Source organism: Leptopilina boulardi, unplaced genomic scaffold, assembly GCF_019393585.1.
Source record: "Leptopilina boulardi isolate dan_hultmark-lab unplaced genomic scaffold, ZJU_Lbou_2.1 LbouV2_110, whole genome shotgun sequence".
NCBI lineage: Eukaryota > Metazoa > Arthropoda > Insecta > Hymenoptera > Figitidae > Leptopilina > Leptopilina boulardi.
In genome coordinates, this window is record NW_026137653.1 from 622,835 (window position 1) to 638,673 (window position 15,839).

The 15,839-nt window shown below is 28.2% G+C and overlaps 1 protein-coding gene across 2 annotated transcripts in view; it reads right to left on the bottom strand.

Annotated features, from left to right (window-relative positions):
- The window catches only part of LOC127277058 (lachesin-like), a 218,843-nt gene that overhangs the window by 199,985 nt on the left and 3,019 nt on the right, over nt 1-15,839 (bottom strand). The window contains exons 2-3 of one of the 2 annotated variants that reach the window (XM_051297883.1): nt 9,591-9,821; nt 1,508-1,569 (exon numbers count right to left, since the gene is read on the bottom strand). In XM_051297883.1, coding sequence (XP_051153840.1) covers nt 1,508-1,553 — 46 coding nt within the window. In that variant the 5' untranslated portion in view covers nt 1,554-1,569; nt 9,591-9,821. The remainder of the gene's footprint in view (nt 1-1,507; nt 1,570-9,590; nt 9,822-15,839) is intronic. The other variant, XM_051297888.1, reaches the window with a different exon arrangement.

Genomic DNA, 15,839 nt, shown 5'->3' on the forward strand with positions numbered 1-15,839 from the left:
TAAATATTTCATTTAATATATGTGCAACTAAAATTTTTTGGTTGACACAACTAAACTTTAGTTGACATCAACCAAAGTTTGGTTGAGACTACCAAATTCTTTTTCATTTTCTTATTTAGTCGTCTGAAACAAACTTTGGTTGTTGTCAACTAAAGTTTAGTTGTGTCAACCAAAAAATTGTAGTTGCACATATATTGAATGAAATATTTGGTTGTCAGCTTAAACCTTTTTTCTCAGTGTAATTATAATTCTTCATTTTGATCAAATTTCCCGCCTTTTTCCCTGTCAACAAAATTCCAAGCTAATTCCCAGTTTTTCCGGTCAGTAACCACCCTATTTACTTGTCTCATGTAATTTTCAGTTCACTTTTCCAAAAAGTCTCTCTCTCTCTCTCTCCCTCTCTTCGTAATGCTTAAAAATGTATAAAAACTGACAAGATTAAAAAGCTACTGTAAAAGATTGGAAGATGATTAAAGAAGGCAAAGTGATGAGAGACGGCCCAACCTCCTGACGGTTCTTGAAGGTTCATCAGCGAGCAATTTTGGTAAAAAAAAAAATAAAAAAAATAAAGAAAAATCATTCAAGTCTTGTCGTAATAGACTTGCGATATAGGTTAGTCGTTGGTTGCGCGAAGGGTGTGTCGGGGTGTTAGTTTCCTGGTCGGATATTAGCTGTCACCCGGCTCACTGGACAGGACACCAGATATATATCGAACAGGAATAGTGTGAGGTCCAGGTATATACTGTAGGCATCCGACATTGGATGCTTGCCACTTTTCGTTACGGAAACCTAGAATGGTGTGTGCGCCGGAATTTCATTGGTTTGACATCGCGTACCGAAAGAAAAGAACTGATACGAAATATATATATATATATATATATATATATATATATATATATATATTCGCATGTTTCGAAAATCATCAATTTCAAAATTTTTGTCCAGTATCATTTTTTTTTCTCGATCCCTACGAAATCCTGCCAAATAACTAAATTTTAGCTAATATAGCTATTTTTGACACAATTTGAGATTATATTTCTAATTTTGATTTTTTGAACTTAAAGAGAATTTTTTCAGATAAAATAGTTACTGTATAGTTAAAATGGGAATTTTTAAGAGAAGTGAAAGAGGACACTATAAGGATTATGTTCTTGGCTGGCAATCACTGGTTATAGGAACGCAATAGATCTACATTTCTGAACGGATTTAAGCGATATCCATAGCTTCGATACAGCCTATGTTATAGCCTTGCGTACGCCATACGTGATGCAATGCTACCGACAACATCACTGGAATACCAAAATACGTACATCATCCCCCAGGAGCCTATTCCACTGCCATGTATCATTCGCAAAAAAAAGAAAAAAAAACATAAGAATATATTCAAAACTTATTTGACGCTGTATCCTGAATGTCATATATATATATAGTTGAGAATTTTTCTTGTTTATTGGAAAAAATGTGAAATTAATAAAGTAAAGTCAATAGATTTTATTAAAAGACTCACCCATAGACGTGCTCCACGCTGTCACAGGATTATTATTTGTCAGCATTCTGAATCATTGGAACCTAAAAAAAAAAGTTTTTTAAAATTATTTACAATTAATATTTTTAAATATAAGTAATAGTATAAATTATAATAAATATAATGTAAAAAATAATAAAATTCAAATATTTAATAATTATTTGATTTGAAACATTTTGCGATAAATTTTGCAAGTAATTTTAATGAATAATGACATTTAAAATTAACAAACTGGCTAATAATCACTTCGAAATGTTATTATTATCTAGATGAGTAAAATCTGCCTAATGCTAATAGCTTAATGAGAAACAGTGCCTCCATCGATTAGCTTAAGTTCTAATCGACTGGTGGCAGATTCGCAAAACCGCAACTCATCGTCGTAACCGTGTTATTAATGAAAACGGTGGTTGGATATAGGAACGAGAGAAATGGAATTATAGCGAACATAAGTGACATTACCATAAGATTTTCGAAAGGCTTATTCAAGCCCAAGGGACATTTTGACAGGATTTAAACGCTTATATCGCACGACAAAGGGGAAGAGATTGTTAATACGATCCGTAACCCTCCCCATATTTACACCATCATCATGGCATGTCTCCTTATTTTCATAAATAGAACTTCTCATACTCTGACACGTATATATGTATATATTTTAAATATATATAACTAACTGACAATTTCTTTTATAATAATAACAACAAATATTTGTAAGAGAGAGAGAGAGAGATAAAAAAAATTAATGAAATTCTTGATATGTAAAGAAACGTTTTTTTTATCGAAATATTGATAAAACAGTTCTGTTTGAACAAGTAAAAGAAATTTTCTTTTTATATATATTCATTGTAAAATGGAATTTTTTGTAACTTTTTCTAAAATAAAAAGCTTTTTACTTTTAAATGGATTTAACGATTTTAATTAAACTATGACGTTAGAGAGAAAAATAACGCTGTATTTTTCATTGAAAAAACTATTTTAAATTAATTTCTTTATATTTATTTCATAAATTTTTTCAATAATGATATTTATTTAATTTTCTGTACTTTTTAAGAAACATTTTGTCTGACTAAAACTGTATTATACTACTGAAAATAAATGTTCACGAATTAAAAAAAGCCTTGGTCTGGCCAAAAATACTTTTACTACTGAAAATAAATATTCATGAATTAAAAATATTTCGTCTGACCAAAAATGTCTTTCACTACTGAAAATAAATGTTTTACAAATTAAAGACATGTCGTCTGACCAAAAATTATTTTTTACTACTGAAAATATATTAAAACAATATTGTCTGTCTAAAATTCTTTTTTACTACTTTAACTGAAAATACAAAAATTAAAAATAATGTGACTGACCAAAATTGTCTTTACTACTGAAAAAAATTTAATCACGAATTAATAACATTTTGTCTGAACAAAACTAAAAAAATATTGTCTGACTGAAATTACTTTTTACTACTGGAAATAAATATTCACGAATTAAAAGTATTTCGTCTGACCAAAAATGTCATTTACTACTGAAAATAAATGCAAAAACTAAAAAAATATTGTCTGACTGAAATTATTTTTTACTACTGGAAATAAATATTCACGAATTAAAAATATTTCGTCTGACCAAAAATGTATTTTACTACTGAAAATAAATGTTTTACAAATTAAAGACATGTTGTCTGACCAAAAATATTTTTTACTACTGAAAATATATGTTCACTGACTAAAACATTATTGTCTGACTAAACTTTTCTTTCACTACTTTATCTGAAAATACAAAAATTTAAATATTTCGTCTGACTGAAACTGTCATTTACTACTGAAAATAAATGCAAAAACTAAAAAAATATTGTCTGACTAAAATTATTTTTTACTACTGAAAATAAATGTTTTACGAATTAAAGACATGTCGTCTGACTAAAAATATATTTTACTACTGAAAATATATGTTCATTAACTAAAACAATATTGTCTGACTAAAATTCTTTTTTACTACTTCAACTGAAAATACAAAAATTAAAAATAATATGACTGACCAAAATTGTCTTTACTACTGAAAAAAATTTAATCACGAATTAAAAACATTTTGTCTATAAAAAATAGTTTTTACTACTGAAAATATATGTTCACTGATTAAAACATTATTGTCTGACTAAAATTCTCTTTTACTACTTTATCTGAAAATACAAAAATTTAAATATTTGACTGACTAAAACTGTCTTTTAGTACTGAAAATAAATGCAAAAACTGAAAAAATATTGTCTGACTGAAATTATTTTTTACTACTGAAAATAAATGTTTTACGAGTAAGAAATATTTCGTCTGACCAGAGCTATTTTTTACTACTAAAAATAAATATTCACGAACTAAAACAATATTATCTGACTTAAATTTTCTTTTACTACTTGCAATTGAAAATACTCGAATTAAAATATATCCTCTGCCTAAAATTGTTTTTACTACTGAAAATAAATATTTACGAATTAAAAACATTTCGTCTGACCAAAACTGTCTTTTACTACTAAAAATAAATGTTTTACAAGTTAGAAATATTTCGTCTGACCAGAACTATTTTTTACTACTAAAAATAAATATTCACTAATTAAAAACATTTTATTTGGCCAATACTGTATTCTACTAATGTAGATAAAAATGTTCACGAATTAAAAATATTTCATCTGACCAAAACTGTTTTTACTACTGAAAATAATTGTTCACGAATTAAAGAAGTGTTGTCTGACTGAAATGTCTTCTACTACTGAAGTTATTAAAGTATAACACGAACTAAAACCATATTGTCTGACTCAAATTCTCTTTTACTACTGAAATTCAAAATACACAGAATTAAAAACATTTCGTCTGACTAAAACTGTCTTCTACTCCTGAAAATATATGTTTACGAATCAAAGAAGTGTTGTCTAACTACAACTTGTTTACTCTACTGAAACTGAAAAATTATCTTTACGATAATGAATTCCTTTAAACTAATAACAATCGTCTGACTCAAAATTGGCTTTTACTACTAGATTTAAAAATTACGATAATTTGCTAATTAATTTTTGCTGTCTACAAAAAACAAAAAAAAAGTTTTATTTTATAATTTAATTTTTCTCCAAGAAAAATTGAATTCCGTGATAAAATTATCATAAAAATGAAGAGAAATTCATGAGAAGAAAAAAAAAAAAGATTTCAACATCTATCATTATGATTGTGCAAAGGTCGGGTAGATTTTGACCAGTGCTGACGTTGTATGGTTTCAGGACACACCGCGTTCGGTCAGAAGTTGAAGAGAGGGTTGAGAGAGGGTGAGGGCGGGGGGGGGATCTAAATCCAAGGGTGGAAACTTAGATATATAGGTAAACCGTTACAACGAACTGATGGGATAAGGGATGGTCGGTTGTGGTGGTGGTGATAGTGGTGAGGGGGATTCAGTAGCTTTGGAATGGGTCGGGGTTGGACGTGATCTTTCATAGCGGCTTGATTGGAACGAGTTGCAAGAGAATATATTGTCAATTTTCACTCACTCACTCAAGTTTAATGTTGTGACAAAATATTTAAAGCCCAAACTAAACTGGCAACAATAAAAGGAGACACGTTGATGAAATCAAGATCGCAGAAAAGTTGCGAATGCACCTATGTCCACACGTGTGCTGAGAGGAAGAATAAAAAAAAAAAGAATAGAAAGAAAATATACGAATTTAGAAGTATTCCGACTCTTACGAGGGGTTATATTTACCTGCGCACGACGTTTCATAACAAGGAAAGGATATCAGATAAGAGAATGAGAAAAAAAAAATCATATGCCCCTTTTGTTTGAACTATTGATTTCTGAATTTTATTTTCAGTGAAAAACGAAATTAGTCGCTAATGAATCAGTTCATTAAAGGAATAAATTATTAAATTAATTACAATTGTCAGAAGCAATTTATATATTCCTTCCGGTGTTTTAAACCATATTAACTTTTATCACTTAATCAGAATTTATTATAATTTGATCAATATTTATAATTAAAGCTTTATTATTTAATTAAATATTTTTTTAAAAAAACTTTTTCTCTGTTGACGTGAAAAATTGCAGTCAGTATTTAAGGGTATATATAAGGAACACAAAGTCATAAAGACCTGCTAGAAGTTAGAGAGATCGTGGATTGCTCTAAAAGGGTCCTTGAGAAATGAGAGGAGTCATGGCTTCGCTCGTAAATAGTCGTATTTCCGTTGATTGGGGCGTGAATCTTCCTCCCTGTATACGAATACGAACGCCAATACACACTGATTACGCCGCAGCATTTAATTGATTCTCAACCAATTTAGAGGCCCTCCGGGCTACCGTTCTACTTTCAGAATCTTTCTTTCTTTTTTTTTATCCTCTATTTCAATTCATCACTCACACTACTTTTAAAATTTTTAACCATTCAATTTGCAATCAAGTGAAGGAAAAAAAATAAAATTATTATTGAAATTCACATACAGTACTTTTTTTTTGAAATTTTGATACGAAATAAATTTTATTTATAAACAGTTGATTTTTATTGGCAAAATTCAATGTTATTGGTATTGATTTTATTTGGAAGTTTTAAATTGTGTTAAAGAACACAAGGCAAGTTTCAGTGTCGTTTTTATTTGTTTCGAGTCTTCGGAGAGAAAAAAAAAAAGCTTTAACACGCCGCTTTCCTTTTCGATTTATTTCGACATCACGAAAGAAAAGTAATAGCGCGAGCCGACCAGCGAAGATTGCCTTTAGTATAGAACTTCTTTATGAGAATTCATCAAATGGATTTCGACGAGACTGCAGGTGTTTCATTACAGTGAAAACAAACTGGAATTTTATATTTTATTTATTACATTCTCGAATCATCAAAACTAGTTTCTTTCATTATAATTAAGACAATTTTTTTTTTTTTTTTTCGAAAAATATCTTTTCTAAATCTGAATTTAAAAAATTTTTTCTATCTAATTTGAATTCTACTGAAATTGTTAGAAAGAAAAAAAATTCGCATGTATTTTATAAAACGCAATATATAATCCGCGGTTTCAACGAAAAAAAAAAAAAAAAAATTTGTCGTTCTTGTGAGCGCAACATAATCGTGCTCTCACGAATTAAGACCTAATTTTCCAAAAAATGCTCGACATAAAATTTATACCGGAAAAAGAATTCCTCAGCCTCAAACTTTCAATTAGTCACGTAACTTAAAAACGTGCTTTTCGTTTGATCCCGCATTGTAATAAAATATATAATTATATTTTACTAGAAAAAAAGAGAGAGATAGAAAAAAGAAAGATTCATTTACAAATCATATTTTGAATCAAAAATATTTTTTCATCGACGCAGTTTATTTGATATTAGTTTTTTTTATCGAAAATAAAAGAAATTTATTTTAAATATAAATAAATATTTTAATTTAAATATATATAACAAATTTAAAAGGATTTCAAAAATATTTTTGTTTAACAATTCAAAAAAAATTATTTATAATACAATATGACACGCTTTCAATCTCTATACAGCAATAGCAGCAGCAACAGTAACGAAGTAGTACATGCATGCAATTAAAAATTTCGTTCGCTTTTAATTAAAATGTTATTCTTGATAAATCCATATTCGTCCTGGTATTATTTTGATTTTAATGAAATGAAATCACCACAAAAATATATTAAAGATAGGTATATAATTAGTGCGATTACTGGTTTATAAAAAATAAGAATTTTTGAAAAATCAATTTATAATAAATTGATCAGCAATAAAAGAATTTAAAAAATTGAAAATAAATTTTTAAATTAAATATGAGTAAAAAAATAATTTGTATCATATGTATCGCGCGTGTCGAATTAAAGAGTTTATATAACGCTTTTGATTCGCTTCGATAAATACCAAAAGTTTGCACATATATTGAATTTCAGTAAAAGAAAAAAAAAGTGTCTTAAGAGAGAAGGAATCTTATTTTTAATAGCAATAATTGTCTTAAATTTTATTACTTTTTTTAATATTTTCAATTTTAATTCAATGCTCAATTGAGTTTATGGAAAAAATAGAAAAGTTGACATAAGAAACAGATTATTTGTCTGGCCTTTAATCCAAAGATCTTTCTTTTTTTCCCTTCTTTCCTCATTACTTACAATTTGTGATTTTATTTTGTCTGGTCGCAATAGAAAGATGTTTTGAATCTATAGTTATAATGGTATAGTCAATTGTCAAACCCAGCAATAAGAAATAAAAAATTCTTTCAAAAAAGAAAGAAGAGAATATAAGGAATAGTAGAATCAAATAAAGAAAAGCAGAAATTCGAGTAGCTATACAAAACATAAATTAAGATCCCAATAGTAGAGATTGGCGACAAAGCCCCTTCTCCAATTCTTTATTACGATAGTTCAAATGGGATCAAACTACTTTTGCCACTCCGTTTAACTTCCCTTATCTCAAGGAGTATAAAAAAAAATCTATTTGCAGATTTTTTTTTTTTTCTACAAAAAACAATTGTCTAGACAAATTTTTCATTTATCACTTTCAAATATTCAAAAAGTAGAAAAAAAAATTTCCTTAAAATAAATAATAATTCAGTAAAATGCAATTGTGAACTAATTTTCAAAATTACATTGCAATCAATTAATCCAAGTGCTTTAAAATGTTTAAGTGTTAAATGATTTTAGCAAGATATGAATATCTTGATTAAGGAAACGGGGAAATAACAAACAAAACAAAAAAAAAAGAAAAAGATAAAAGTGAGAGAATATAAGCAAAGCGACACGACGTTTTCATGGAAAAGTATAGTCGAGATGCGGCAGAATGTAAATACCAATTCCGGTTAGCAAGGCTGAAGGATCCAAAGAGAGAGAGAGAGAGTCTGGGGTGAAAGCATTGAATGAGACAAGTTTGCTTTTGTCCTACAATTACTCAGAGACAATGAGAGCACCCTCCAAGAAGTCCCCTTAACCCTCCCTCCACCCCCCCCTTACCCTTTTTCGTTCGGCAGCACACCGAACGAATCTCTAACTAATATCAAACTTCAGAGAGAAAGAAAGGCCCGAGCAACCATCGTAACAAACTTTGTTTGTAGTATAAGATTCACGATCGATTTAGAGGGAGAATAAGGACAATCTTAAATCACTTATATATGATGAAAAATAGTTATATATGCAAAAAAAAAGAAAATAGAAACATTACGAAGAAAAATGATTTTTGAAAAAGAAGGTCATCTATTTTGAAGATAATATTGTCTAAAAGTAATCCTACTTTTTATTTTGAGGTCATTTTTTATCAAAAATTCTTCGTAAAATTAAAGCGGGGTCTGTATTCATTATACGAACGGAAAATTTTGATCGTGACAAAGTCTTTTTTAATTAATTAAAATTTTATATTTATTTTGTATTTAACACTGAAAAATTTTTTATTTGATTCAAATGATTGACTGTTATCAAATAAATATTTACTTACAGTGATCTTAAAATGTCCGCCTCAAGGTAATATTACCGGGAATATTACTGTAATATTAACGGTAATATTACAGTAATATTACAGACTGATTTGAGTTATTCATAAAGCATAAAAAACGTAAATATATTATAAGTCAATTTGGCTTGTTGGTAAAACTCTGGACTCGTGTGCTTTGAGTTCGGGGTTCGATTCCCTGGATGGGTAGATTTTTTTCGTAAAGAAATGTTCCCATAATATTACTGTAATATTCTCTTGTAATATTACCTTAATATTACGGTATAATATTACTGCAATATTACTGTAATATTACCTTAATATTAGCGCGTAATATTACAGTAACATTACCGGTAATATTACCTTGAGGCGGACATTTTAAGATCACTGTAAGATTACTGTAATATTACAACGTTATATTACGAATCTTACATGTAATATTACCTTGATATTGAGGTTATATTACGTGCTTCTTGGGTTGAAACAAATAATTTTTATAATTAAATAAATTTTATTTGAACCAATAATTTTTGTATTTGAAACAAATATCATTTAATTGGCTCCAATAATAATGATAATTAATTATTATGAGGTAAAACGTTGTCACGTCAAAAAGTACAATTGAATTTTTTTAATAAATTAAAATATTTACCTTAATAACGAATTTTCAGCTTCATGGCGATTTTCTTTCAAACTAAATAGCCCTCGGAGATCCCTACTTTCAAATTAAATTTCCATTCAGAAAATGTGAAAAATAATCGTAAAAATAGACCGAGTTCTAAAAAATCTGAATATGAAGAATTCTGGGTCCTTCGAGTCTTTTTTTTTTACTTTCGCCCTTATCTTTGAAATTCGTTACACCACAAGCCATCGAGGATAGAATCTGCAAAAATAAAAATACTGTCAGCGCTGTACTAACAAGTAGTTAAATATTTTACCAGTCGGTAATATAGAAAGCTATAAAAAAAATTTCATTTCCAAATTTGACAAAAATAAATGTGGCATCGAAACTAAACCAAAAGTAATCGAATAACACAAAAATGAATAGTTTTCAAGAACTCTGCGTCGATTCGAAACGCCAAATTTTTTTGACTGACTCCCACTAGATTTTTGAGTAAGACGTATAACGTCAAAAAATAATTTACAAAATCCTAAAAATATATAAAAAAATGAAGAGAAAAATTATTGACAGGAATCAAGTTAAAAATATGAAAAGTAGCACCTAAAGAGGAATTTCTTTTTTATTCTTTGATTCTGACAAGAAAAATACAAACCTAGAAAGTCTTAGGATAAGCGTTAAGCCGAGCAAACCTGTGTGTGACTGGCAGGTTTCTTCATCGAAGAAGCCACCGGAAATGATGCTTCCATCGAAAGAGTGGAAAATTATTGTCACAGATTTTACTGGCAAAGAATTTATAAAACAAGTCAATATTTTAGCAATAACGGAAATATACTTTAAATATGAAACAGTCCAATGCAAGACCGATCCTTATCGGGAGAGAGAGAGAGAGAAAAAAAGATGCCTCCTGACATCGACATCTACGATCGACTTCCTCCTTTGAAAAACTCTCTGCAAAACTCTCTCAGAGTACAAACACAAAAAAAAACCCCGAGTGTTTACCCAATTGAAAATATACATAAAACTAAAAAAAAATAAAAAACTTAAAAAGAATAAAAGAAAAATAGTCAACACTTTTTTTCTGATTTATTCCAGGAATCAAAATTTTTCACGGAAAAAATTATTCCCCTTTTTTGGTTTTAATATTTTTTTTAATTATATTTCGAATTTACACATGTGTTGTTAAATTTAATAACGTTTCAATTTAAATAAAATTAATTTCACATTTCTTGTTTAATAAAATTAATTTTCTGAATGCATTTATATAATTGACAAAATGAATTAATAAATTAAATCATTGTTGTTAAATAAATGAAATATTATTATTATTATTATTAAACTGCTACTTTATAAAATCTAATTTTATTAATATATTTGAAATTGGATAATTTCTAATTTGAATAGTTTTTCATATTGCGAATATATTCAGGTTTTGTAAGAACTTTTAGATGATGCAAAGATAGTATTTGAAAAGTACATTTCCTTCTATGAATATTGTAATGGAAGAGGAATAGGAAACGAGGGAAAAGATCATGTACATAATATAAGGAAACTATGACCGGTTCGTTATCAGAGAGACGAATGCCAATTATATTTTAGCCAAGACGAATCCAATTTATGTGTTCAAACTTTTCAAGTGGGCTTCAACTTTTGAACTCGAGCCTTCTCTCTCTCTCTCTCTCCTCGATTCCAACACTTACATCGCAAATGGAAAATAACGAGACAGAATCTCCCATTCGTTTGTCACATGTTTTTTTTTTTCTCAAGTGGTCAATAATAACTTATGAAAAACTTTATTGTCATAAAAAAAAATAATAATTTTTCAATTATTCATTTTTGTGAAAAAAAAAAGATTTTGTTATGAAATAGAGATTCATTTTTTTAGAAAACGATCGACCTTAAAGCATAATCTACACATGGATTTTAAAGTCTGGCGTTTAAGCTTGAATTTTTTTTTTTTTTTTTATTTGAAAAAAGTGAACTGATGGAAATTTAGATTCGGATAGAGTAAGAGAGTATACGGTGGATTTAGCCTCGAGCTGCAGGCAACCGTGGTCAGAGCCGATTAACGGGAGCAATTTATCAAAAAATAAAAGTGTACTTTTAAGCTGAACCGATATTTTTGCAACACATATGGCTCCCAACTGAGAGGAAATAAGTCTGATCTATATTGTTTCTTTATCTCATTTCCTTCCATCTTATATTCTTTATTTCAATTCAAAAAAATGAAAAAGTGAAATTTAAAAAAAAAATTTTTAATTCCTTCTAGAAAAATTAAATATTTTAATTTAAAATATATAAATTATTATTTTTTATATAGAACACAAAAAAAAGGAGGGATGAAAAAGAAAAATAATGAAAAAGATACGACTGCGTATGCATTATTCAAAATGGAAAAGTTTTTTCATTTGGCTATCTGTTGCAGAAGATTAGCGGAATGTTGAAAAGCTTTTCGTTCTCTGCTCGAAAAAGAAAAAAAAAGAGGGGGGAGGGGGTGGGGTTTCGCAGGGTGGTGCGATCTAATAAAATACATGAGGAAGCGACGTCAGATTTTAGTTCGCTCATCAAGGGGTAACGGAGAAGATATTAAAAGTACGATAGCGAACTTAACTCATTAGAACAGCTTGCCTTCTCTCCAGACCTGACTTTCGTTACAAGATATAATACCCTTGAACTCTGTTCTTTGGTATTGGTGCTCTCCTCCCTTACTTTTATTATCCAGTAAAAAAAAACCACTTTATTACACAAGTATTTCTTTTGATATCAATCCTCTAAATATTAAAAAACAAAAAATCTATTATAATTGTTAAAAAAAAAAAGTAAAATTTTTATTGTTTTCCACGAAACTCTATTTTATCGTCAAAAAAAAAAAAATAATTGTTAAAACGATAAAAAAAAAAGGTGTGGAATAAAATTGAATGCATTATCAAGTTCGATTACGTTAACAAGATTTCGACGAGTGAACGGTTTTAAAACTCGAACACCTACTGTGTGTAAAACTCGCACGATACTTTCTACCAAAGTGATGAAGGATTTAGAAAATCTATCTTTTTTTTTTTCATCTCGCAAAGCCGATGAGTGATTCAGATGGAGAGACAAAAAAGAGAGACGGAAATAGAAAAAGGAGAGTAAAATGATTCAAGTGGTTGCAACGTGATTTTAAGAGGATACCTCAAAGTCGATTAATCAAGAATTGAAATTCGTATTTCATGGGCAAATTCGTGTAATTTTCTCACAAAATTGAAAAAAAATTTAAATCTAAATATACGAGAAAAATTAAAAACAGTATGAAGGCATTATATAATTTATATGTGAATATTTGCAAATAAAGGCGCAAGACGGAAACAATGGTTAATGCTATAATAAATGGCTGTTCCATTGTTGCATGCAGCGGTCAAAATTTTCGGATGTGGCTAACTGACGAAGGATAATTTAACCGGCCCAAATAACACTGACGCGCAAATATGCTTTCTAATCCACCTAACGCGCACGCGGATATTAAGTGTAATTTGTAATAAAGGCAATTCGCAATTCAGACACACAGTATGTAGTATAATTCATATTCGCATTCCTGTTGACTTCCCGCATTTCAATTTAGGTGGCGTCAACGTTGTTACATATAGATATATAGAAAGAGAATGAGAACAGACGAATGTAATCGACGTGAAACCGTGAAAAATAGACGAATTTGTCGCGTGTCACTTTGAGTTCACAATATACTCACAGACACAAAAGATATGTGTATGTGTATAGAGTGAATGAATAAGAAAATTGTCAAGTTCCTTTAAACATTATAAAACGACATTTGTCAAGTGACTGTATTTTTTAACGAAAATTGTCAAAAAAAAAAATTTTTAAGATTTTAAATTATGCTGAAGTCCGCAACATTTTTGAAATGAAAAAATAATTAGACAATATCTATTAATTTGGATTAAAATTAAAAGTATTAATTTCTTGAATGTTTGTGCAAATCAAAATTAGAGATAAATTGACATGAAAAAATAATTCTATTTTAATTTTTCGTTTTTAAAAAACTTTGCGGACTTCAGATTTTAATAATATATTTATATTAATTTTTTTAATATCTCAAGTAACAGGAGATTGAAAATCAAATGGACAATATTGTCAATGTGCATTAAATGATGTGTTCTAAATTAAATTGTCAAATGTCAATAATCTATCTACTTATCAATTATTGCTATCTGATTGACAACTATATTACTGATAACGCCTTTCGCAATATTTTACTAAATATAAATTTTTGATTGATATTTCCTTCTCAATATGAAAATTTATATACTAATTTTTTATATTTAAAAACAATAACTAAATAATAGATTATATTAAAATTCCCATATTTTTAATAAATAATATTTTAATTTCTTTAAATTATATTTTTTTTTAATTATTTATAATTTATTTATTTATCTTTTGGCTTTCAGAAACAATTTATTAAGTAATGATTAAAATTTGTCAGCTGCCCAGAATACTCGTTCGGGTTTATATATATATACAATATTCATGGGGAACGAAAATAAATTGGTAGCCGCGACTCTACTCAGACCCATCGATTGTCGCGAATTGAAAAACAATTAGTGAATTGTGGTTGGCAGTAGTGCCACTACAATGACCATATAACCTGTTTTCTAGTAACGTTGAAACTCGACTCTCTCTATATATATATATACTCCGAATGCCATTGACGTTGCGTTTATTTGCATCCCATATTTCGAGAGGCAAACAAAATTTTCAGATGTCTACTACGCAAAGATACCAAACTGAAAAAAGGCAATTTTTCGATCCCTTTTATAATTATATTTACTTTACAATGAGAATTAAAATAGAATTGAAATATTCTACCCGGAATATTTTTTTTTTGGATAATAAAATTCATTGGAATCTTTGTGTAAATTATTTGGGGTCAATGAATATAATATTAGGTTTGAAAGCAACGGAGAAAAACTTTCTTCTAACGTAAAAAAAAAAAAAAAAAATAATTTTTTTTTCTCGACACTTTCAACCAATCGGTTCTCGATCTAGTCTTTCAACTAATCCAATCCGTCAAGATAAGTCTTTCAGACATGAAGATAATTCGGTTACCTCGACACCTCGTTCTGCGCTTCTCTCTCTTATCCATCTAACCTGATATATAGTCATCTAACATCGTTTCAAATATCCTTCTTTATATTATTTTTTTTTCTACCTTTCTAAAATAATTCATCCCTTCAAATTTTTTTCAATATAAACAAATTAATAAAAAAAAAATTAAGTAATTTTCAAACTTTTTTTGCAGAAATAAATTCTGTAAAAATAACTATTAAATAATGTATGAATAGAGATGAGATTTCCCCCAGTAGATATGACATATTGGTCAGCCAGTGACAAAACATTTTCATTAATAATTTTCAATAGAATTCTATTATATTATCTACTATAATATATTTTACCCCCAAATACAATTATGTTCTCCATGTGATTTTCACAAATGATGAACAATCCATCTTTTTTTTATATAATACATTTTAGTTCACTGATTTAAATGACTGTATATTTTTAATTTAAATTTTAATCAAATAAAATTTTACTCCGATTCTAATTATAAAACGTAATGAGAAAAACTTATTTAAAATGCTATTAGAGCAAAAAATTTATTGCGTCAAACTACAAATTGACGCACATATGAAATTATTTTTTTATAGTAAAAATTATACAATATATTTCGAATTAATATTTTTTTGTATAAATTATTATGCAGTATTAAATATTACCATATATAATAAATAAATATAAAAAATAATTCTCATTTTAATATTAATTTTTTAAATATTTTTATAAACAACAAATTTTGTTTTTTTAGATATAGAATTTTTTTTTAATACTTTTAATTAGATAATTTTGTTCTAATGTTGACTATACATTTTCCGCCGCATTTATTTATGCATACACGAAAAAAAAAATTCGATCTTGCGAGAGCAACGGTTGATACCTATTGGAAAAATCATATATGAAAAGCCACCTATGCTTATAAAATTTTCATTTATTTTTTCGCATACTACAGCCATATGCAGCTGGTGCGCAGCACTGTGTAAAAAAGCCAGACCAACAAACGCAAATATTGAACCGATCATGGAAAATTCGAACCAACAAACAAAAGAAAAGTTTTTTTTTTATATATTTGTATTTGTACCTTTATATAAAGATTTTCCCGCAAATATATTTTCTCTAAAACAAATTTTCATTAAGAGTGATATGTGTATCGTCTATAGGAAAGCACTGGACGTT